Raw genomic sequence first — 23,093 nt, forward strand, 5'->3', positions numbered from 1 at the left:
TGAAGAGCCCTTCCGTGACTAATTCTTTCATTTCTTTCAGGTCTTTACTCAAAACACACTTTCTCAGGGAGGCCTTCCTTGACAACTTTGTCTGAAAGTTTACCCTCTCCAATATTGCTTCCGTTCGGCAGTTTGTCCCCCCACATCATCACTATTTCACATACTATGCACATGCCTGTCGTGCTTCTCCTTTAGCCCCACCTTGAGTGTGGGTTCCACCAGGGCAGGGATTCGGTTCACTGCTGAATGCCCAGTACCTGGTCCAGAGCAGGGGTTCAGTATATATAGATGTTCGATTTTCTTCCCTTTTTCAGCTATTTCCATATTCCGGTGATAACCAGTCTATCCAGACTGGGGATTACAAAAATGTGGGGGTGTCTGTTATGTTAATACCACAGAAATATTTTTTGCTTTTCCTAGTGGCAATAAGTCTGGCCTTAACCAAGCCCCACAACTCCTTTGGGCCTCGGTTTCCTCATCTGTATAAATGAGGACAGTAATGGTACCTAGATGAGAGAGCTGTTGGGAGGATAAATGAGTTACATGTAATGGTCTTGGAACAGGCACTGACGAGTCCGAAGTGTGATTAAGTATATGCTGCTATTATCATTATGATTATTGTTACTGTTCATTTTCCTTCATTCAGTAACACCATATGGAGCACTTAGTATATACTAGGTTCTGATTTAGGTGCTTGGCACCCTGGTCAATAAAACAGTAAGTCCCCACCCTCCCCAACCTTCCAGTTCAGGGAGGCAGACGATAAACCTAGTAACTAAATGGGAATGATACTTTGAACATTTTCAGGCTAGGGAGGTGTTGCCCTCAATGTGGGGCTGGGGTTTCAGTAATATTGGTCACAGTCTTAGTTTGGTGGAGGATTTGTGGGTGTTTGTCCTCCTGTTATACTTCATAAATGTTACATGTATTTTGTATGCTTTAAATACTTTATTTAAAAAAATCTTTTCTATTCCAAACATACTAAAGTGTTGAAGCAGATTAATTACTCGTTTAACCTAGTTACCCTGATTTGGTAAGATGGACTTGACCTTTAAAAATCCCTTAATATTTACCTAATCAGTGCCTGCCTCCCTCCCTTTATTAAAACGCAAAGTTGTTTTTAACTAATTCTGCTTCTACTCATAGTGTCTATGAAATAATTAGTTTTGTATAATTTATGCAGCATTACCCTGACTTGGGATAGGTGGCGGGAATCATGTTTTGTCACTGACACTGTTTTAATGCCTTTTGCAAAACATCTTGTTTTATTCAAAATAGTATCACTGAATTTAAAAAATATGTGTAGTATTTGAGTAATAGAATGAAAGATTTTTAAATTTTCTACATTAGACTAAATTAGAGGAATCCTTTTGTGTCTTAACTTTGCCTCCAAACCAGTTACAGATTTGTTCAAATTAAAGCCTATTCAGTTAAGACTATTTCTTTTTTATTACAAACACAAGTCTAATAGTCTGATAAATCAGTATATTTAAGATATAAATTATCCCAAAATGTCTAAGCCTAATGACAATAAGAAACCTTTACAACTTTAAAGACAGGTGTAAATTTTTTTACTAAGTTAACTGTGCATTTCCAGGGTGTCTAGGAAGTGCCCACCTTTTGGTTCTGTGTGGTGTGGAGTTGTGCTCTATACCAGCATCCACTGACTGGAATTTTGTTTAAGCATGATGTGACTTACCTTGGACAAGTTGTCTGGCCACTCTAAGGCTCAGTGTTTTTATTTTCTCTTTAAATAAAGAAAATAAAGGAACCTACCACCTTAGAGTTGTTGTAAGGCTTAAATAAATAAGAAAATGCACATATAACCAGTTGGTTGAGAAGTCTCAACTTTCCAGGGTATGAATATATGGCAGTTTTATTTTTCTAAAAACTGTACCAGCTTTGCCCGTTGCAAGCTCTTCCTTTTTGCTTTTTAATGGGCCTGCTTCACAGTATCTCACTTTTGTTATACAACTCAAGTTCATTTTTGGACTTAACTGTTTAGGGAACTTTGGATTCTTAAGACTTAGTTCTGGTGTTTAATGACTTTGTATCATATTTGCTTTAAAACTGTCCAGGCTAAGCCTGCATCTCTAGCAGTTTGGAATGGAGATGGGGGCCCCTGATCTGTTCCCGTATCTGTCTGCCCCTTCTCCCCCTCCGTGAGCAAGCTCCCTTGGTGTGGGACTGGGGAGAGGGAGAAGATGGGTGTCCTTACCTCGGACCTTGCAGTGCTCTCCTCTGTCAGCCTTCATGGCTATTGCGTTTGTGATCTGTGGGCTTGTGGTGGCCCCAACAGACCCCATAAGTAAGGGTTCTCCTCAAGTAGCTCACCTAGTCCCTGCCAGTTCCTTCAGAGACATGGCCTCATTTTTCAGTTGCCCCCTCACTGTTGGTTTTCTGCTGGATTCTTCTGGATCTCCCTCCATGAGTGTTCACTGAAGTGTCTCACTCACTGGGGAGAATAAACCTGTAAGGTTTGGTTTTATTTCTTCAAATAACTGCTACTAATTGTGTCCATCGAATCTCTCTTTCACACTGGTAGCAGGCTTCCTTATCAGCATGTAAACATATTTCTATCACTTCTCAGTAAATGTTAGTTATTTAAACAGTCACAGTTTAAAAAAAAATGCATTATTATGTTTTTTTTTTTTTTTTTTTTGTTTTTTTTTAGAGAGAAGGAGGGAGGGAGAGGCAGTTGGAGAGGGAGAGAGAATCCTAAGAAGCGTCTACACTCAGTGCTGAGCCAGACATGGGGCTTGATCTCACAATCCTGAGATCAAGACTGGAGCCAAAATCAAGAATTGGCCGCTTAACCAGCTGAGCCACCCAGGCACCCCAGCAGTCACAATTTTTAAAAACTCAGTTCTTCACATTTGGAAACTTGCTTCATGTCAAAATCAGAGTTTTCTTGTCTGTCCACTTTCACCCCCAAAAGCCCCCCCCCCCAAAAAAAAAACCCAAAACAAAACAAAACAAAAACAGTCTGGGTCCTGGCACCTTTTTGAGGGATGTTGTTTGGCTCTCACATACTTCCCTTCCTCTCCTCAGTAAGTAGTGCCCCAGCTTTGGGGAATAAGGAGCTCTGAGACGCAGTCTCTGTATCTGCTATTGGCCAGGTCCCGCTTCTTTGTGTTGGTTGCAGCTGCTTTTTGGTCTCCCTCTGATGGACTGTTGGCTCTTCCTGTGAGGCAGCCATTCACATGCAAGCTTCCTAGTGAAACATTTTGGTGGTTCATTGGAAAACTGACTTGATGTCTTCATTCCCAGTCCTCTTCACAGTCAGACCACCTTCACCCTCTTGCTTCCTGGTCCCTTCATCCAGTGTCCTCTTAGACAAGGGTCTTGCCAAATGGCTTCAGCCTCATTATCTTCTGTGGTGTCCACCAGGCCACAGAAAACTCGGGTGCCCTTGTCAAATGGCTGCCCCAGCAGTGTGTGGCCTCTCAGCCCCACCATCTCTTTCCTATATCTGTTCCTGAGATAATCTCATCTATTCCCCAGCTCTTTACTGTACCCCTACCCCCCTGACAACCTCCAAATATTTTGCTCAAGTCAGATCTCACTGAAATTCCAAAGCTGTATTTTCTACTGCCTGGGGTGTCCCATCAGTGTCATTTTCCAGAACCAGTGTCTGACCACAGTGTCCGTCACCCTGGCGAATGTCATCACCTTTCACCCAATCACATAATCCAGAAGCCTGGGACCCCTCCAGCCTCCCTTACCTCCCACACTCCAGTCCTGTTTGTCCCAACTCCCAAATCTCTTTTGCATTCATCCCCTCTTCTCTCTATCTGCCCTCACGGTTCTGGCCCTTACGATTTCCATTCTCTCATGGCAAGGTCCATCTCCTTTCACCTTGTACACTGTGGTCAGGGGGGCCTTGCTGAAACCCAGATCCCATCGCATCACTTGCCTGCTAAAACCCTTTTGTATGGGCCCCCCATGCCCTCAGACTGAAGACTGGTCTCCATCTTGTGGTCTGGAAGGCCCCAGCCTGTCTTCCAACTTGTTAACTTTCTGCTTCTCACTCTACCTCCTACCACTAACCCCCAGCTGATAGGTGCCACACTCAGCCTGCTGCTTTATCACCCTGGTTTACCTGCCCTTTTCATGGAGTGTTCTCTTTTTTTTTTTTTTTTTTTTTTGTACCTTGTGGTCTGACTTTGCAACTCCTACTTATGTTTCAAGGCCCAGAGGCAGCATCTTCTGCTCTCTGAAACATCTCTGGCTTCCTTCTGCTAACTACCATTCTTTTTATAAACCCAAATAATACCAGTTATCACATGTCTTCTCCCTGGCACCAACTACACCCCCTCCCCCCCCAATCACTGACAGTGATCTTAATAACTGTAGTGCCAGGCATAAAGTTCCTAGCCTCTCGTGTTTGCTTAGTGCTGAATAAATATGAATAAATGAGGGAAGGAATACCTGAAGAGTAGAGAAAATTATTTTATTCTAGTTTGTATCTTAGCTAAGATATATTATAGTGGCCACTTCTTTACAGTAGTCAGCAACAAGTTGAAGTACTTGTACATTTGTAAGTCATTGTAAGTTGCATCTTTTCATTGTTTTTTTTATAAAACTGTCGTTTACATTATAAATTATGTATTTCCCACTCCACTGACCGTTGTAGTTCACTCAGTACTTATTGTCTTCATCACATTGTCTTCATGGTGAATAGAGGAAAATATGGCAATGCCAGAATCTTGTTCCGGGTTGGGGTAAGAAATGGGAAGGAGATCCCAGGTGATGACCACCAAGAGTAGAGATCTGTTTTCTGATCTGTGTTCTGAGTGACATGCTGTGAAGGCCACTTTCTCCTCTTGTTGCTGGCCACAGGCTTGGGGAACACAGTCGGCTTCATTCTCTTTGGTCCGGTTGGGCTCCCTCTGGCCCTTACTGCTCTTGAGGATTCTCAAAGGAACTACCAGGCTTAGGAAAGCACAATTTAAAAAATCATTCATAGGCACGTTCACAAAGTGGTGTGTCTGTGTGTCCAGTGATCTTCCTCATGGCCAGGACCTCTTCCAGAGACTGGGGAGCACGTCCGCAGACTGTGGGACTCACTGGCACTGGACTGATCTGAGTGCCTGACAGCTTCTCCAGTATCATAATATAATACAAACAGAGCTTGAGAGGACCGGCTCTCACCAAGAGCCCACATCCTTACTTATGACAAGGCCTGGAAACCCCAGTAGCTGGGGTTTGCAATCTCTATCCTCTTCCAGTTCTAATATTCCTTAGTTCATAAAATATAGTTTATATATATATATATATATATATAAAATATGTGTATATATAGTATATATATATAAATAAATATTATATAGAATATATAAATAAGCATATGTATATAAATCTGGAAGTGTATATTGGTTTAGAATTCCTGGTCTGCATGTCTAGAAGATAAAATATTGAATCAAAAGTTGGTTCTATGCCTCATCCTACAGTTAAGTAGATAAACCCTGGACAAAACCCACAATGTCTTTGAGCTTTCATTTCTAAACCTACAGAATAAGGAAATTAGAACTATATGATCTCTAAGGTCCATTTCAGCTCTAGAATACTGAATAGATCAATTAAAGAAACCCTCGGGCCCTTTGAAGTCACAGAGCCGGAGTTGAGAGAGACCATAATGTGGAAATGTGTCCTTTGATCAGAGCAGAAGGTACTTATTAAACACTCAGTGTGTCCCCAGCATCCACAGTTACCTCCCCAGTTAATGCTCACTGAAGTCTGCAGTACATTAGAAATTCAGTAGCCATGTAATACCCTTGAATTTATGTTCACCTTTGTAAATAAGAGTGTTCAGTTGAGCTTTATCTGATTGTTTTCGGATCACCAAAGGACTGGCTCTAATGGCCCTAAGTGTTTCTGTATGCATAGAATAATGGTTAACCCAGTTCCTACTGGCTCTTCTTTCCATAGTGCTTATCATTGTTGATATCTTCCAGAATTTAACATGAAAATGTGGCTTAAACTAACTAGTTATTTTTAAAGAGTAAAAGAAGAGCTCGCAGTAGCTATTTTCCGTAGCTGTGCAAAAAGTAAAATAGAAATGGTATTCGTTTTTGATAGGAGACTTGCATGAGGTTCTTGAAATAGAAAATCATAATCAGGACAGCTTTTTACTTCTTCAGATGTTTTTTATAGTGTATCATTTGGCTTCTAAATCTGAGATGCCCTTTTTGCTTGTGACTCCTGATTTTCATAATCTACCACTATTAGGGGAAGTGGTAATTTATGAAGAAACTTGGCTTTGAAGACCTTATTTTTACAGAGATAAAAAAGAAAAAAAGAATGCTGCCTGTTTGAATCCTAGTGCTTAAAGACACTGAGTCTTTTTGGGGTATGAGCATTATTTTCTTTTTTTTTTTTTTTTTTTGAATTTGTAGATATGTTAAATAAGGCATAGAAATAGAGGTATGTGCATAGGAGACTGGAAATTGTTTCTAGAATTGTAACAATAATTTGAAAGTAATCATAAATGTTTAGAGAGAAAATATACAGAAAATAATGTTTGTAGAGAGCCTTATATACTATTATATGTGTATACGTAAAAGTTCATATTTATTTTTGAAATGACATTGATTTTTAAATCTTTTTTATTGTTTATTTTTTTAAATATTTATTTATTTAGAGAAAGCATGCATACACGTTGTGGGGCAGGAGAAGGGCAAGGAGGGGCAGATGAAGAGGGAGAGTCTCATACAGACTCTGCTGAGCATGGAGCCTGACATTGGGGCTCAGTCTTAACGGGCCTGAGATCATGACCTGAGCTGAAATCAAGAGTTGGTCACTTAACTGAATAAGCCACTCAGGTGCCCATGATTTTTTAATTTTTTTAAGAATATGTATATATTTTTAAAGATTTTATTATTTTTTATTTTTTTAAAGATTTTATTTTTATTTATTAGAGAGAGAGCAGCAGAGACACAGGCAGAAGGAGAAGCAGGCTCCATGCAGGGAGCCCGACGCAGGACTCGATCCCGGGTCTCCAGGGTCATGCCCTGGGCTGAAGGCGGCGCTAAACCATTGAGCCAGCTGGGCTGCCCAAGATTTTATATTTTTAAAGTAATCTGTACACCCAGCATTGGGCTCAAACTCATAACCCCAGGATCAAGAGTCAAACACTCCAATGACTGAGTTAGCCAGGTGCCCCAGTAAATAAATATAAAAGATTATTTTAAAATTTTATTAGCATTTTGTTAGGGTTTTTGAAGTTCTCACACTTAGAAGCAAGTATTTATTTTTTTTATTTTTAAGATTTATTTATTTGGGCACCTGGGTCGCTCAGTCCATTAAGCGTCTGCCTTCAGCTCAGGTCATGATCCCAGGTCCTGGGATCAAGTCCTGCCATCAGGCTCCCTGTTTAGCTGGGAGCCTGCTTTTCCCTCTGCCTGCTGCTCCCCCGCTTGTGTGTGCTTTCATATGACTATGGAGAAATTAGTTATAAAATAGGCATTTCAGGTCTCTTCAATGAAAGTGTTCAAGTCCTTGGAGTCTATTTTTTATAGCTTTTTATTCTTTGCTTTTACTTTAAAATATTTTTAATCAAAATAATATATGTACAGATATCTAAAGTAGTCAAATCCATAGAAATAGAAAGTAGAATGGTGGTTACCGGGGCTGGAGGGAGAGGATAAAGAAGAGTTGTTTAATTGGTATAGTTTTAGATGTACAAGATGAAAAGCGCTACTTTACAACAGTGTGAATATATTTAATGCTACTGGGCTGCACAGTTAGAAGTGGTTATATTGGTAAATTTTATGTTTTTTGCCACAATAAGTGTATACATATATAAAGATCAAATAGAGAACTATTACAAAATATATAAGCAGTTTCTTTATTTTTTCCCCCATTCTTGCACTGTGCTACCTAGGAGGCAGCTACTTTTTCTTTCTTTCTTTTTTGAGGATAATTTACATATAGTAAAGTTTCCCTTTTTTAGCATATGGTTCTAGAAGTTGGGACAGACACAGGGGGTATACTGCCACCAGCATCAAGAAACAGTTGTGTTACCCACAAAAACCTCCCCTCTGTGACCCTGAAGCTTTGGTGATTTCTGATCTGTTTTCCATCCCTATAGTTTTGCCTTTTCTAGAATGTTATATAAATAGAATCATATATTTAGCAGCCTTTTGAGTCTGGCTTCTTTCCCTTACTGTAATATATCTGAGATTCATTTGTGAGTTATTTTCATTTCATTGTGAGTAGTTAATTTCATTGCTGAGTAGTATTCCATTCCATTGTATAGAGTACCCTGGTGTGTGTAACCAATTGGGTGACATTTGGGTTGCTTCCAGTTTTGAGTGATTATGATAAAACCACTCAAAACATTCATTTGCTAATTTTTGTGAGAACATAAATCTTTCCTTCCCTTAGTAACTTGGGTTGGGATTATTGGGTTTTATGGAGAGTATGTCTAACTTTATGAGTAACTGCTAAACTGTTTTTGCAGAGTGGTTGTAACATTTTGCATTCCCACCATCAATATATGAGCATTTCAGTCACTCTGCATTCTTGTCAACAGTTGGTATTTTAAAGTTAAAATTTTTTTTTAATGTAGCCATTCTATTTTTTTAAATATTTTATTTATTTATTCATGAGAGACACAGAGAGAGAGAGAGGCACAGACACAGGCAGAGGAAGCAGGCTCCATGCAGGGAGCCCGTCGTGGGACTTGATCCCTGGTCTCCAGGGTCAGGCCCTGGGCTGAAGGCGGCACTAAACCGCTGCACCACTGGGGCTGCCCATAATGTAGCCATTCTAATAGGTGTGCAGTGGTGTCTCATTATGGATTTAACTTGCATTCCTGTAATGATTAATGATGTTTAGTATTTTTTCCATACCATTCACATATCTTCTTTGATGATATGTCTTTTGCCAATTTTTTTAATTGGATTGTTTGTTTTCTTGCTATTGAGTTTTGAAAGTTTTTAATATATTCTGGATATAGATTCCTTTATCAGATATGTGACTTGCAATACTTAATTCCAGCCTAGAGTTTGTTCTTGGTTCTTACGGCAGTGCCTTTCAAAAAACAAAATTTCATTTTGATAAAGTCTAATTTATTGGGTTTTTTTCTTGTTTCTTTCATGAAGTATATTTTTAGCGTTAATATCTAAGAAATTTTTGCCTAAATCAGAGTCCCAAAGATTTCTTCTGTGTTTTCTTGCATAAGCTTTATGGTTTGGGATTTTACATTTAGGTCTATGGTCCCTTTTTTTTTTAAAGATTTTTTTTATTTACTTGATAGAGAGCATGCAGAATGAGAGAGTGAAGCACATGAGTGGGTGGGGGGTCGGAGCAGGATCCTCACTGAGCAGGGAGCCCGATGCCGGGCTTGATCCCAGGACTCTGGCACCATGACCCGAGCTGAAGGCAGACACTGAACCAACTGAGCCACCCAGGTACTGCTATGTCTATGATCCATTTTAAGTTAATGTTTCATATGGTGGGAGGAGTGGATCAATTTCGGGGGTTTTGTTTGATTTTATTTTGTAGGTGGCCCTCTAGTTGTCTTAGGAGTATTTGTTGAAAAAATTGTTCTTCTGCATGGAATCACCTTTACATCTTTGTTGAAAATCAATTTGCTACATGCACATGGGTCTGTTTCTGACGTCTTTGTTCTGTTCTGTTAATCTGTACGTCTGTTGTTTCACCAATACCGTACTATCTTGATGAGAGGAGTTTTACAGAAAGTTTTCAGATAAGGTACTAGGAGTCGTTCAGCTTTGTTCTTCTAAAATTGTTTTGGTTATTCCAGTTCCTTTACATGTAAATTTTAGAATCGCTCTGTCATTTTCTACAGAAGGTCTTGCTAAAATTTTTTTGATTGGGACCACACTGATTCTATATATTATTTAAGGGGAAGAGGAATTGACATAATAATTTTGAGTCTTTCAGTTGATGAACATGGTATATCTTGCCATTTGATTTTGTTCTCTTTTGTTCCTTTTATTAATGTTTTGTCATTTTCAACATTAGGATCTTGTATATATTTTGTTAGATTTATACCTATTACATGTGGTTTTTATGTTATTGTAAATGGAAATTTGTAAAATTTGAATTATACTTGTTCATGACAATATATGAAAATACAATAGATTTTTCTATATTGAACTTATATTCCATGACCCTTAAACATGCTTCTTGTTAGTTCTAGTAATTTATTTGGGATTTTGTACATAGAGAATCATCTGTGAATACAGATTTTTTTTTCTTTCCAATCTGAATGCTATTTATGTACTTAGGTATTGATTTGTTTATTTTTGCCTTGTTGCTGGCTATCACTTTCAGTATGAGATTGAGTAGGAGTGGTCAAATTGATTACAATCTTAAAGGAAAAGCATGTATTCTTTTACTGTTAAGTATAACGTAAGCTGAATGCATTTTATAGATGTCCTTTATCAGGTTGAGGAAAATACCTTTAGTTCCTGTTTTGCTGAAAGTTTTGATCATGAATGGATGTTGAATTTTGTCTATTGAGATGACCCTATAATTTTTCTTTAGTCTTTTTATAGAATGAATCACATTGATTGATCTTCAGATGTTTACCTTGCATTCTTGGGATAAATGCTGTTTCGTCAGGATGTATTTATTATCCTTTGTATGCCTCGTTGGATTCAATTTGCTAAAATTTGTTAAGAGTTTTTACATCTATGTCTATTGGTCTGTAGTTTTCCTTTTATTTTTTTTTCTTTGATGATACCTTATTTTAGTACTAGGGAAGTGCTGGTCTCCTAGAATAAGTGGGGGAAATATTTTCTCCTCTTCAGTTTTCTGAAAGAGTTTGTGTAGAATTGGTATTATTTATTCCTTAAATGTTTAGTAAGATTCACCAGTGAATCTATCAGTGCCTGAGGGGTTTTTTTTGTGTAGGAAGATTCTAAACTACATAAAATAGACCTAGCATCATTTATGTTACCTGTTTTTCCTCAAGTGAGTTTTGATAGTGTTTCTATCTAGGAATTTGTCTATTTCATCTAAGTTGTTAAATTTATTGAAATAAATTTGATATGCGATGTTTTTATTTTCATTTAGTTCAAAATATTTCCTTATTTCTCTTTTGATTATTTGTTTGACCCATGAGTTATTTAGATATATGTTATTTTTTCCCCCAAATACTTGGAGATTTTCCAGATAATTTTCTGTAGTTGATTTCTATTTTAATTCCATTGTGCTCAAGAATTTACTTTGAATGATATGAATCCTTTTAAATTAATTAAAACTTGATTTATGGCTCAGAATATGTTCTATCTTGGAAAAAATTCCATGTGTGCTCCAAAAGTGTGTATTCTCTTGTTATTGGATGGAATGTTCTGCAAAAACAAATTAGGTCAAGTGGTTGGCAGTGTTATTCAAGTGTTCTATATCTTTATAGTTATTTTCTGCTTATTTTTTCTTTCAATTATTGAGAGAAGATTGTTGAAAACTCCAACTTTAATTGTGGATTTTCCTATTTCTCTTTGCAGTTCCATCAATTTTTGCTTCGTGTGTTTTAAAGCCCTGTTGTCACTGTGTAAACATTTAGGATTTTTATGACCTCTTGATGAATTGACCCTTTATTCATTATGAAATGATCTTTGCAGTACAGTTTGTCTGAATAGTACAGCCACTTCAGCATTCTTTTGATTATTGTTAGCATACAATATCTTCTTTCATCCTCTTATTTTACCTATTTGTGCATTTATACTTAAAGTATGTTTCTTTATAGGCAGCATATAGTTTTGTCTTGCTTTTTTTAAAAATTATTTGTAAGATTATTAATTAATTAATTAATTAATTTATTTATTCGAGAGAGAGAGAGAGAGAGAGAGGCAGAAACACAGGCAGAGGGAGAAGCAGGCTCCATGCAGCGAGCCCGATGCGGGACTTGATCCCAGGACCCCGAGATCATGACCTGAGCCAAAGGCAGATGCTCAACAGTGGAGCCACCCAGGCACCCCCTTTTCTTGCTTTTTAAAAAACAATTCAATCTGACAACCTCTATATTTTAATTAAGGTGTTTAATTAGAACCATTTACATTTAACGTGATTATTGCTATAGTTGGTTTAAGTCTATATCTTGGTATTTGTTTTTTATTCTGTTCTCTTTTTAAAAAAAATTATTTATTTATTTATTTATTTATTCATTCATTCATTCATTCATTCATGAGAGACACAGGGAGAGGCAGAGACATAGGCAGAGGGAGAAGAGGCTCCCTGTGGGGAGCCTGATATGGGATTCGATCCCAGGACCTGAGCCAAAACCAAAGGCAGACGCTCAACCACTGAGCCACCCAGGCATCCCTTTATTCTGTTCTTTATCCCTCTTTTCCTCTTATTCTATCTTATTTTAGATTGTATATTTTCTTATGATTCCACTCTCCTTTATTGGCTTATTAACTATATCTTTGTATTGTTACCTCAGTCGTTTTAGAGTTTGCAGGATACATCTTATAATAGTCTATTTTCAAGTCATGTAGGAACCTTACAGCTGTATGCTTCTTCTGTCCTCCTGGCTTGTGTTCTCTTTTTGTACTACATTTTACTTCTGTAATATGTTGTCCACCCCCTCCATACATGGTTATTATTTCTGCCTTAATTAATCATCTTTTTCTAATTTTAATGTTTTAAATTAAGTACAGTTGACATACAAAATTCTTTATGTTTCAGGTGAACAGCATAGTGAATTGATAGTTTTATACATTACAAAATTATCTCAGTGATAAGTCTACTAACCAATCTGTCACCACACAAAGTTACTGAGATATCGTTGGCTATATTCCCTATGCTGCACCTTACATCCTTGTGACTTATTTATTTTATAACTGGAAGTTTGTACCTCTTCATCCCCTTCATCTATTTTGACTCCCTCCCGCCTCCCTGGCCACCCTTCTGGTCTCTGTAACCAACAGTTTATTTCTCATATGAGTCTGTCAATAATAAACACTTATTTATCTCTTAGGTCAGGGAACAGTTTGGGTTTTTGTTTTGGGGTTTTTTTTTTAACCACATAGTTACCATTTCTGATACTCTTCATTCTTTTGTGTAGATTTAGATTTCCATCTGGTATCGTTTTTCTTCTGTCCAAAGAGCAAACTTTAAAATTTCTTATATTGCAGGTCTGCCTGTGATGAATCCTCCCAGCTTTTGTGTGTCTGTAAAAGAATGAATTTCACCTTTATTTTTGACAGATATTTTTACTGGGCCTAAGATTATAGGTTGACAAGTTTTTGAAAATTTTCTTTTAGCACTTTAAAGATATTACCACATTGTCTGCTGTCTAGCTGTTTACGACTCACGAGTCAGCTACATTCTTTGTTGCTTTGTGTATAATCTGGTTCTTTTCTTGGGCTGCTTTTAAATTTTCTCATTATCACTGGTTTTAAGGCATCTGATTATTACACACTCTTATTGCAGTTTTCTCCACAATTCTCTTGCTTGAGGCTTAGTTTCTTGGATCTGTGGATTTATTATTTTAATAAAACTTGGGGCAAATTGCCATTATTTCTTCAAATATTTTTCCTCTCTCTTTCCCTCTTCTCTTCTTTAGGGACTTCACTAAAAATATATTTGGTTGCGTGAAATTGCCTCACAGTTCAATGATGCTTTTTTCTTCTTTTGTTTTGTTCTTTTTTTCCAGTTTTTTTTTCCTCCAGTTTTATTTTGGATAGTTTCTACTGCTAACATATTTCTAACATAATATTTCTTCTGCCCTAATTTACTGTTAATCTCATGCAGTATATTTTTTTCTCAAACATTTTTCACCTTCAGAAATTTAATTTCTTTATACCTTCCATACCTCTACTTAATATGTTAATTTTCCCTCTACCTTCTTGAACATATAAAATATGGTTGTAATAATTGTTTTAATATCGTTGTCTACAAATTATGTGATTTTTGTTGTATCTGGGTCATTTTGATTGATTTTCTTCCTTGTTATGCGTTATATTTCCCTGCGTTTTGTATGCCTGGTACTTTTCACTGGATGCCAGACACTGTGAATTATTGGATGCTAACTGTATTTTTATTTAATATCCTAGAGCTTTGTTTGGGGACAAAATTAAGTTACTTGGTAATAGTTTGATCTTCAAGGCTTCCTTTAAAACTGCTTTGCACAAGACCAAAACACCATTTAGTCTAGAATTAATTTTTCTAGAACACAACTTTGGTGGTATCCTTCTGAATATCTGGTGCCCCATGTTTACAAGTTGTTTTTTGTTTTGTTTTGTTTTTACTCTGGCTGGTGGTAACACCAGCTATTCCTGACCTTGTGTGATTTCCAGAAGTTATCTCTACCTGCTTCTTTTGGGTGGCTCTTTCTACCCTTGGTAGTTTCCTCATATGCTTGTGCTGGTCAGTGCTCTCATGCAGCCTGGGAGCAGATCCTGTTCTCTTTTACTTTAATCCCTAAACATCACACAGAGTGAATAGAAAAAAATAATGTACTAGAGTTATTTTTTTTCAGTCCCCCCGTCTATTCCTCAGAGGCAGCCATTTTCGATTTTTGTTTTCTCACATTTACCTACATATCTATGTAATATGTTTATGCTGTTATTTCTTGCTTTTCCAATTTTAATATTTTATAATCCAGCTGTCGTAGACTCAGATTCAGCACTTTTAAACCATTCTTATGGCTCAGTTTTTTTCCCCCACCACCTTCCCAATGCAATTAACTTTTTAAACTAATAAAACATTTCAAAATTAATATAGGCATGTAAATTCTATTGATTAGCATAGTAGTTTTTTCTTGCTTTTGTTTTCTGTAAAATTGCTTTGAACTTACCCAGTCGGTCCATTAGATCTGTCATACACCTGTCTGTAGCTCCCCTCTGCCAATGCTCAGACATGGAGGATCATCTGTTTATTCCCTCCCCCAAAGCCCTCCCTCCCAGAGGTTCCCTTCTCTCTGCACCCATACAGGTCAGGTGCTGCTTAGGCTTGCTTAGCAGCTGTCATCTTGAGATTTCCTTCCCCATCATCCTTTGGGTTCCCTCCCTTCTTTCTCTCCAGCATTTGAGTCGCTGGTTCATGTTTCCTATACCTTTTTTCTCTTTTTCCTTTTGAAATACACAGTATTCCTTCTTTTTAAAAATTTCAACCCTTTGCCTGATTTGTTCCTCCACTTTGGTATCTGAAAAGTTGTTCTACCTTTACACTTAAGTGATGATTTGGCCGAATGAGCACGTTTTTCTCTCAGAATTTTCTCCATTGTTGTCTGGCAGCCAGCAAAAACCATTCTGATATTTGTTTCTGTACTTTATAACTTGTTTTTTCCACTTGGAAGCTTTTGGGATTTTCTTTGTCCCAAGATCTTTACTTTCATGATGAATGTGCTTTTGTGTAGGGCTTTTTTCATTTATTGTGGTGGCCATTTGGTCATCTCATTTAGGCCGGAGACTTGTGCCCTTCAGCTCAGGAAAAATTCTTTATTTCTTCGTTCTGTAGTTTTGGAATCATCTGATTCTGATATTGGACCTCCTAGATTTATCCCTTTAGTTTCTTATTTCTCAATTATGTCTCTTTTTATTTTATTCTACTTTTTAGAAGATTTTTCTCATCTTTATAACTTTTCTATGGAAGTCAAGGACATTTCAAATATGGCTGAATTTTGTGTTGATTTCTTTGGAATTGTTTCTTATTCTGACAGTGTGGGGGACCCAACACAAAACATTTGTTGTTCATCTGCAATTCACCTTTAGTTTGAAGTCCTGAGTTTTATTTGCTATACCTAGCCACCCTACTCCTAGGGCGAGTGAGCTGGCCGTTCCTGGACCACAAGATTTGGTTAGGCACAGGGTGGTATGCTTTAGTGTCTTCCTTGGCAGTCACTTTAGATTTGCGAGGAGTTTGGACAGAGGAAGAAACAAGTTATCCTATTTGAGTGGTGGATCTCCAACTGTACCTATACTGGCTAGGTCAGATGAAGCTTAGAAGAAAAAAGCAGGCGTTACTGAATTAGGAACACAGGCCCTGCCTCTGCTCCTCGTCTCGCATCCTAGTATGCATGCTACCAACATGCACGGGGGGTGGGACTGGAGTCCAAAACAAACCAAACAGAAAAATTAAAACAACAATAAAGAACATGCCGACCTGTAACGTTCAGGCTGTTCCCTGTGCTCCAGATTCTCCACTGGAGTGAGACCTGATCTCTGCCCAATGCCTGACGATGGCTATTGTCATCCATGCCTTCAGGGAGGCAGTGTTTTCCCCGTCCTATCAGCTAGTCTTTGTTGAGCTCTGACTGGGCTCAACAGACTTGTAGATGCTTTGTCTTACAAAGAGAAGTATCTTTGAAAGTAATTCTAGCTTTGAGCCTCAAACATTTCTGACCCATGGGTTTCCCCTCCATGGAGCTTTCCTTCAGTTAATTTGCCTTTTTCAAACTGACTTTCCAGCCTGCATATAAAAATCTAGTTTGAAAGGAATCTTTAAGCAATAGATTTCTAATAATCTGGGGGAATTTTTTCTATCCTCTAGCCTTGCAAGTACTCCAGAAATATATAGACAAATGATCAAAGATATACATACAAGAGATCTCTTGCAATTTTATTTAAAATAGCCAAGTTTTGGAGATGATCATAATGTCCCTATTTATTGGTTAAATAGACTATGATGGCTTATATTGGCTTCTGTAGCTTAATCCACCAGTTGATTTGTTGAAACAAATGAAATGGAAGCAAAACCAGCTTGTTTCTTAATGTTTGTGTTCAAGAAATCACAAACAAATAAAATTCAGTTAATTTCATAATCTTAGGCTTCAGCTGGGAATTTTAAATTCATTTCCTCATATGACTGTAGGATTTTATTTTTAAAGATCATTTTTACAGTTTAAGATGATGCTTTCTTTAATAATTTGTCCTGTGCAGTTCAAATATGTAAATGGTTTAATTACATAGATAGTTTATGGTAACTTTAACTTTCAAAATATAGAAACTATTGTGTATTAAATCTGTCTAGTACTCACAGAGGAACCACACATCCCTGGTTTCCAAATTACTGACTTTTAAGCCTCTGTTTCTTTATACTGAATATGGGTGTCTGCCTCAAATAAATTTCTTTCATTTGAGATAGTATATATATCAGGGTTTGTAAATTCCAAATATGCTAACAGACATTGTTATTCAGAAGCAAAGGCTTAAAATTTGGAGAATATTATGACCCTTCTAATAAAAGGGAATGTTAGTCACACTCAGGTTTTCAACCCATAAGAGAATTGTGTCCTTGTTGTCATCTACCACATTTACCAGACTTGGTCCCTAATTCCTTTAGACCACTTCTAGAACCAAACGCTCCCTGGCAGCACTGGGTCAACTTAAAAGAATGTCTGAAAGTGTCTTCTGGCAATTAAAATGTCCTAAATTAAAGGTAGCTGAGGATTGAAGGATGTGAAATTGAGAGAATGCCTGTTGGAGACAGAAAAGACTGTGTGTATGTGTGTAAATAGAATATTTACATATATATGTTCTGTGGTCAAATTTTACGTTGAAATTGTGATGATACACTTGCCTATAGATTAGAGGAGTCTTCACTATTTGTAGTTTTTTGTTTGTGGTTTTATAGGCTTGTGCCATTAGAGGGCAGTATTGTAGAGGTAAATTTGCTTTCTTGACTAATATTGACTTGCAAACCATAGAATCTATAATAATCAAGCAAATTTAAAGCCTTAGATTTTTAGTACGTTCAACTGCAGCCTCAACTGATGCATCCTTGCAAATATTTTAAATTAATAGATGAAATAAGCAATAGGTTAAGCGTTTTTACACCCAGATCTCTTGATTTTTGCTTGGGGACGGGAATTACTTGGTCAGTATGGCCATAAAGGGCTGAAATACTTACTTTATAATACTTCGATCCTTCTGATGTAAGAAGGCTCACAAGGTTGAGACTTACAGGAATGGGCACTTCTAAACACTTGCTTTAGGGACTCACTGAGCACAGATCAATGTAGGATTCAACCTGTGGCTTGAGTTTTCTAGCTATAAATGGAAGGAGGGAAATGGGATTTTAAGGTTTATGGCTCTAGGGACATTTTGGGAAGAGCTGCCTGACTTCCATCTGATGGGTTCCTTTTTGCCTCAATAGATCCATGCCAAGAAGCAGAGAATACATGTTTTTTGTTTTGCTCCTACAAGCAATAAATCCATGAAAAAGGCAGTAGCCCTCAAAAAAGCAAATGTGATTTTTTTTTTTTCCGTCCCCAATTCCCTACCTCTTTAAAAAGTCCCTATCACCGTACGGTCAGTGTCCCTATAAATGAAACCGCCCGTGGCAGCCTCCCGTACTGTCCGCCTGTAAGAACCAGATAATGGGAATCGAGCGGCTCGAGCGAGCGCCCGGAGCCCGCGGGACTGGGCATGCCCAGTAGCTCGCAGGCTCGCAGGGCTCCGGTTGCAAACAGGCAGCGCTCGCCGTCGGGACGCCGCGGGGACCGGCAGCTCCGGGGACGGGGTCCCGCGGCCTCTAACGTAAGCACGTGCGGGGGCACCGGCTGCCGCCTCGGGGCCCCTCGGTGGCCCGGCCCTCGGCGGTGCGGAGGCCTGCGCGGCCCGGGCGCTCGGCGGGCGCCCCCCTCCCCGCGGCCTGGGCCAGCCCCCCCCCCCCCCCCCCGAGCGCGGGCTGGGGCGGGGGCGGGGCCTCGGCGGGGGCGGGGCGAGGGGCGGGCCCGGCGGGCGCTGGCCAATCGGCGCGGCCCGCTCCTCCTTATATGCGGCGCCGAGCCCGAGCCCGGCCGTAGCCCGAGTGCCGCCCGCCCGCCGCCCTGCGAGGCTTCTCCGCGCAGCCGCGGGGGAGCAGCAGCAGCATCTTCCCGGATCGCCAAGCCCCAGAAGCCGGGTGTCTTGAAACTAGGGAAACTGCGCTCTGTTTCTCCCTGGGCTGCAGGAAAGCTTATAAGATTTTTTTTTGATTTTTTTTTTTTTAAATCTAGCTCAAGGCTGCTTGGTATTCCCCCCCTTTTTTTTTTTAATTCCTTTTTTCTTCCGCGAGGGTGTTTTTGGCTGCAATTGCATGAAATCCCAATGGTGTAGACCAGTGGCGATGGATCTAGGAGTTTACCAACTGAGACATTTTTCAATTTCTTTCTTGTCATCCTTGCTGGGGACTGAAAACGCCTCTGTGAGACTTGACAATAGGTAAATGTCGGCTGGGAGAGTTTCTTTACATTTACTCGTGAGATACTTCTGATAATGCAGGTGAAAGATAGCCAGGCGAATTCCTTTGTCCATTGCCGAGGGACGACGACGGTGACACGGATGTTGCTTTTCGAAATGCTTAGAATAGCCTTATTTTTGCAGGTCTGGCCAGAGAGCAGGCGTTTGTGTTTTTTTTTTTTTCAAACCACATTATGTAATTTAGCCTTTTGTGGCTCGCTGAAATAGAGAAATGTCTGGATATATTCGTTAGTAAGAGAGTGGCTGGTGTTTGCTGGAGGTTGAGATCCTACCTAGCGTTGTGGAATGTGCAAAAACCGATGCTAGTAACCTCCCAGAACTGGGAAGTCCTTTTTTTTTTTTTTGGTCTTGGATGTTATAAAAATTCCACTTATCGATTTCCCTCCCCCCCCCCTCTTTTCCAGCTCCTCTGGTGCAAGTGTGGTAGCTATTGACAACAAAATCGAGCAAGCTATGGTATGTACGGATTGAAAATCATTTGCACGAAATGTGGGCACAGTAGAGAAAGCGAGATGGGGATGGAGCGCGTGCATTCTCGGTGCTGGTGACCGGGAGCTGCCGGCACCGCTCCGCCGGGGCTGCAGGAGGCCACGGGAGGCCGCAGGAGGCCCCAGGCCGAGGCGGCTGCGGAGGGAGGCCGGGCCCGCAGGCCACTGAAGGCGCCCTGTCCGCGGCGCTTGCACACCACGCCGGGCTTTCTGCAGGGGGGCCTCGGTTTTGCTCGGGAATCCCGTTAGGGCCCCTCTGCCCTGCGCGCCCTCAGGTCGCGGGCACGTCCCTAGCGATGTGGCTTTACCAGGAATCCGAAGGGCCACTAGGGAACGGGGCCGGGGGGCGGGGGGGGTGCAGAGTGGGCGCCCCCAGGGCTCGCTAGACCTCGCACAAGCGGACCCCCGGGGACGGAGGCGACCGCCCGACGAGGAAGAACCGGAGAAAAAGTTTGGTCTTTCTCAGCCTTGTGCCTGGATTTCTCCTATTTTTTTATTTCCGCCTTGGCTGTTCTTTGTTATTGGAGCAGCGCCTGTGGCTCTTCTCACGGGATTCTCTGCCCACTGTTGCTAGGCAAACTCCGAACCTTTAATTCGGAGCTATAAATAACTCGTGCTCCCATTGGCTGCGACGTCGGCCCAGGTTTCTGTGATGTCAGCTTAATCACGAAAGGGGGGGCGGGGGTGGAGGGAGGAAAATGCGGCAACATGCTCTGTAGGAACTGGCTGCAGCCGGTGCCGAGGGAGGCGGTGGGGGCGGAGGGCGGGGGAGGGCGGGCCTGGACATCCCGGGCTCCCGGCTCCCGCCGCCGTCCAGGGCCCGGCCCGGAGCCCGGGGAGTGGGCGCGCGGGTGTCCGCCTTCCCGGCCCAGGGCCGCAGAGGACGCACAGGCTTTAAAAAAGCCCGATCCCCTCGTACGTTAGACCTAAGTATTTCGTACGGTCCTGGTCGTACTCCCCAGATTGCTCCAAGGGCCGCTTGGATCCGCTAAAGGCGGGATGATACGGTCATAGTTTTTGGAGAATCGGGCAAAATAATGCTTTAGAGATTCGGAATCTGGGAAATAATAAGCTAAACCCCTTTCTCTCCTCCTCCCCGCCCCCCCCCCCCCCCACCTCTGCCTTTCAGGATCTGGTGAAAAGCCATTTGATGTATGCGGTTAGAGAGGAAGTGGAGGTCCTCAAAGAGCAAATCAAAGAACTAATAGAGAAAAATTCCCAGCTGGAGCAGGAAAACAATCTGCTGAAGACACTGGCCAGCCCCGAGCAGCTCGCCCAGTTTCAGGCCCAGCTGCAGACTGGCTCCCCGCCTGCCACCACACAGCCACAGGGGACCACGCAGCCCCCGGCCCAGCCAGCGTCCCAGGGCTCAGGACCAACCGCGTAGCCTCCTCTGCCCGCGAAGAACTGGCTGCTGCTGTCTGAACTGAACAGACCCGGAGAAGATGTGCTAGGGCGGATCCGCCTCCACAGTCACCCATTTCATTGCTTGCTGCGAAAGAGAAGTGAGACTGACCTATGCCATTGTCTCTTTTTTCCAGTATTAAACACTCATACGCTTTCGGCTTGAAGACATTTCTTAGTTGGGTGAATTAAAGGTTAATCAGAGAATTAGCATGGAGATACTGGGACCTCATGCAGCTTGGCAGATAATATAAAGAAGTGGTTTCATTCATGCTGAGGAGCTGTGTGCCTTTCCACCCCTCCCCTGCTCCCCCTCCCCGCTCCCGAGAGTTCTCTCCTGCTTGCACGTAGTGTACTCCATGGGGTTTGAAGCAGTGGGGCTCCACTGGACTTTCTCCTCTTCTCCCCCATGAGGAACTTAAAAGGAGGTCAAAGTAAAGACTGACGCGTAGTCTCACCTAAGATGAGGGGAAACGTAGTTCATCGTACACATTGACGACTGTCACCAAAAATCCATAAAACAATAGTACTGTGCCTCTTTCTGAAACAGCGGACGACACAAAACTCTTAGAGCGACTAAAATGGTGACAGGTAGCTGGGACCTAGGCTCTCGTACCATGAAGGTTGTTTTGCTTATTGTATATTTGTGTATGTAGTGTAACTATTTTGTACAATAGAGGACTGTAACTACTATTATAGGTTGTACAGATTGAAATTTAGATGTTTCATTGGCTGTCTGAAGAGGTGTGGTTTGTCTTTTCTATAGAGATCTACGTTAAAAAAAAAAAAAAAGAAAAAAAAAAAAACGACACGAAGAAAACCCACACCTAAAGAAATTTTAAGAATTTGGCACCATCGGTCACTTTGTGTAATCCGAAATCTTCTAGTTGCTGAATATCTCGAAGTAAATTCCTGTTCGCTGAAGTCTTTTGATTGAGCTGATTGAATACTTTGAAAAATGACCCGTTCTAGCTAATGAAATGAATTTCGAAGTAGGGGTTTCTGCATATTACCTGTATAGTAGTTCTATGCATACGTTTCTGTGCATGTTCTCTACACAGTTGTAAGGTGTCACTGTATTTAACTGTTGCACTTGTCAACTTTCAATAAAGCATATAAAATGTTGATAAACAAGTGTTTTCATGTTAGAGTATTAACGTCACTGCAGTCACTTCACAGCCACTTCCAGGTAAAGTTAAAACAGTTTGACTATCAAAATCTCAGAGGGGAGTGCGAAGGTTGGACAAAGTAGGGGTGCTAGTGGTTTGAGCTATAGAAGTAAAAGGAAATAGACGTTGCATGATTTGAAGCCAGGAAGGGAAGGGGAGAACGTGAAGGAGATGAGAGCGTATTTATTCATACCAGTATCACCTGGACAAGTGGCTTCACCTCTCAGGGCCCATGTGGGACACTGAAAGAGGAATCTCTCGGTTCTGTGGCTTTAAAGTTCTAGGAGTCTAGGGAAGCCCTAATTTTCTAATGTTTATCAACTAAGCGGGAAATGAGACTTGCTCTCTCTAATCCTAGTAAGCAGCTCTAGAATCAAAAGATGGCAGTTAAGCTGATTTTCACTTTAGGAGCTCTTGTCACCCTGGATTGGGATGTCTTTCCTAGCGTGGATTGAGTGTCCAGCTACTGGAAGTGTCCAGGCAAAAGACAAGATGATTCCGTGGGGTTCCCTCTACGGGCTTTGAGGTGGGACCAGGTGAGCAAGGTGCTCAGTCCTTTCTGTCCTTCCCAGTGGATTCCTTAAGACTAAAATAGGTGGAAATCAAAAGCACAATGGGATCCTCTGGCAAATTGGCATCTGAGATGTGAGCCTGACACGTCCTGGGGGCCACGTGGAGCGGGTGAGCAGTGGGGGGGCGGTTCATCAGCTCTCATCTGCCCTAGGACCTCAGCAGCACCCCCTCCACCCCGTGGGAGTTGGGGCATTTGTAAGCCCTCAGGCTTATTTAAACCCCTGCAGGACAAGGACTTAACTTCGCTGAATCCTTCACTTTTCTGCTGTAGAGCTGGAGGGAGATCAGTGGGTGAG

At 40.8% G+C, this 23,093-nt stretch overlaps 1 protein-coding gene across 8 annotated transcripts in view; it reads left to right on the plus strand.

The window, feature by feature from the left end:
- TSC22D1 (TSC22 domain family member 1) overlaps nucleotides 1-22,189 on the plus strand; it is a 131,199-nt gene extending 109,010 nt beyond the window's left edge. For 3 of the 8 annotated variants that reach the window (XM_025478225.3, XM_049099543.1, XM_025478233.3), the window contains 2 exons: nucleotides 19,568-19,619; nucleotides 20,781-22,189. In XM_025478225.3, the coding sequence (XP_025334010.3) occupies nucleotides 19,568-19,619; nucleotides 20,781-21,038 (310 nt within the window). In that variant the 3' untranslated portion in view covers nucleotides 21,039-22,189. Of the gene's footprint in view, nucleotides 1-18,306; nucleotides 18,459-18,721; nucleotides 19,125-19,567; nucleotides 19,621-20,344; nucleotides 20,567-20,780 lie in introns of those variants that run through there. The other 5 variants (XM_025478232.3, XM_025478231.3, XM_049099541.1 and 2 more) reach the window with 5 other exon arrangements.
- The last annotated feature ends 904 nt before the right edge of the window (nucleotides 22,190-23,093 follow it).

This window comes from Canis lupus, chromosome 22, assembly GCF_003254725.2.
Source record: "Canis lupus dingo isolate Sandy chromosome 22, ASM325472v2, whole genome shotgun sequence".
NCBI lineage: Eukaryota > Metazoa > Chordata > Mammalia > Carnivora > Canidae > Canis > Canis lupus.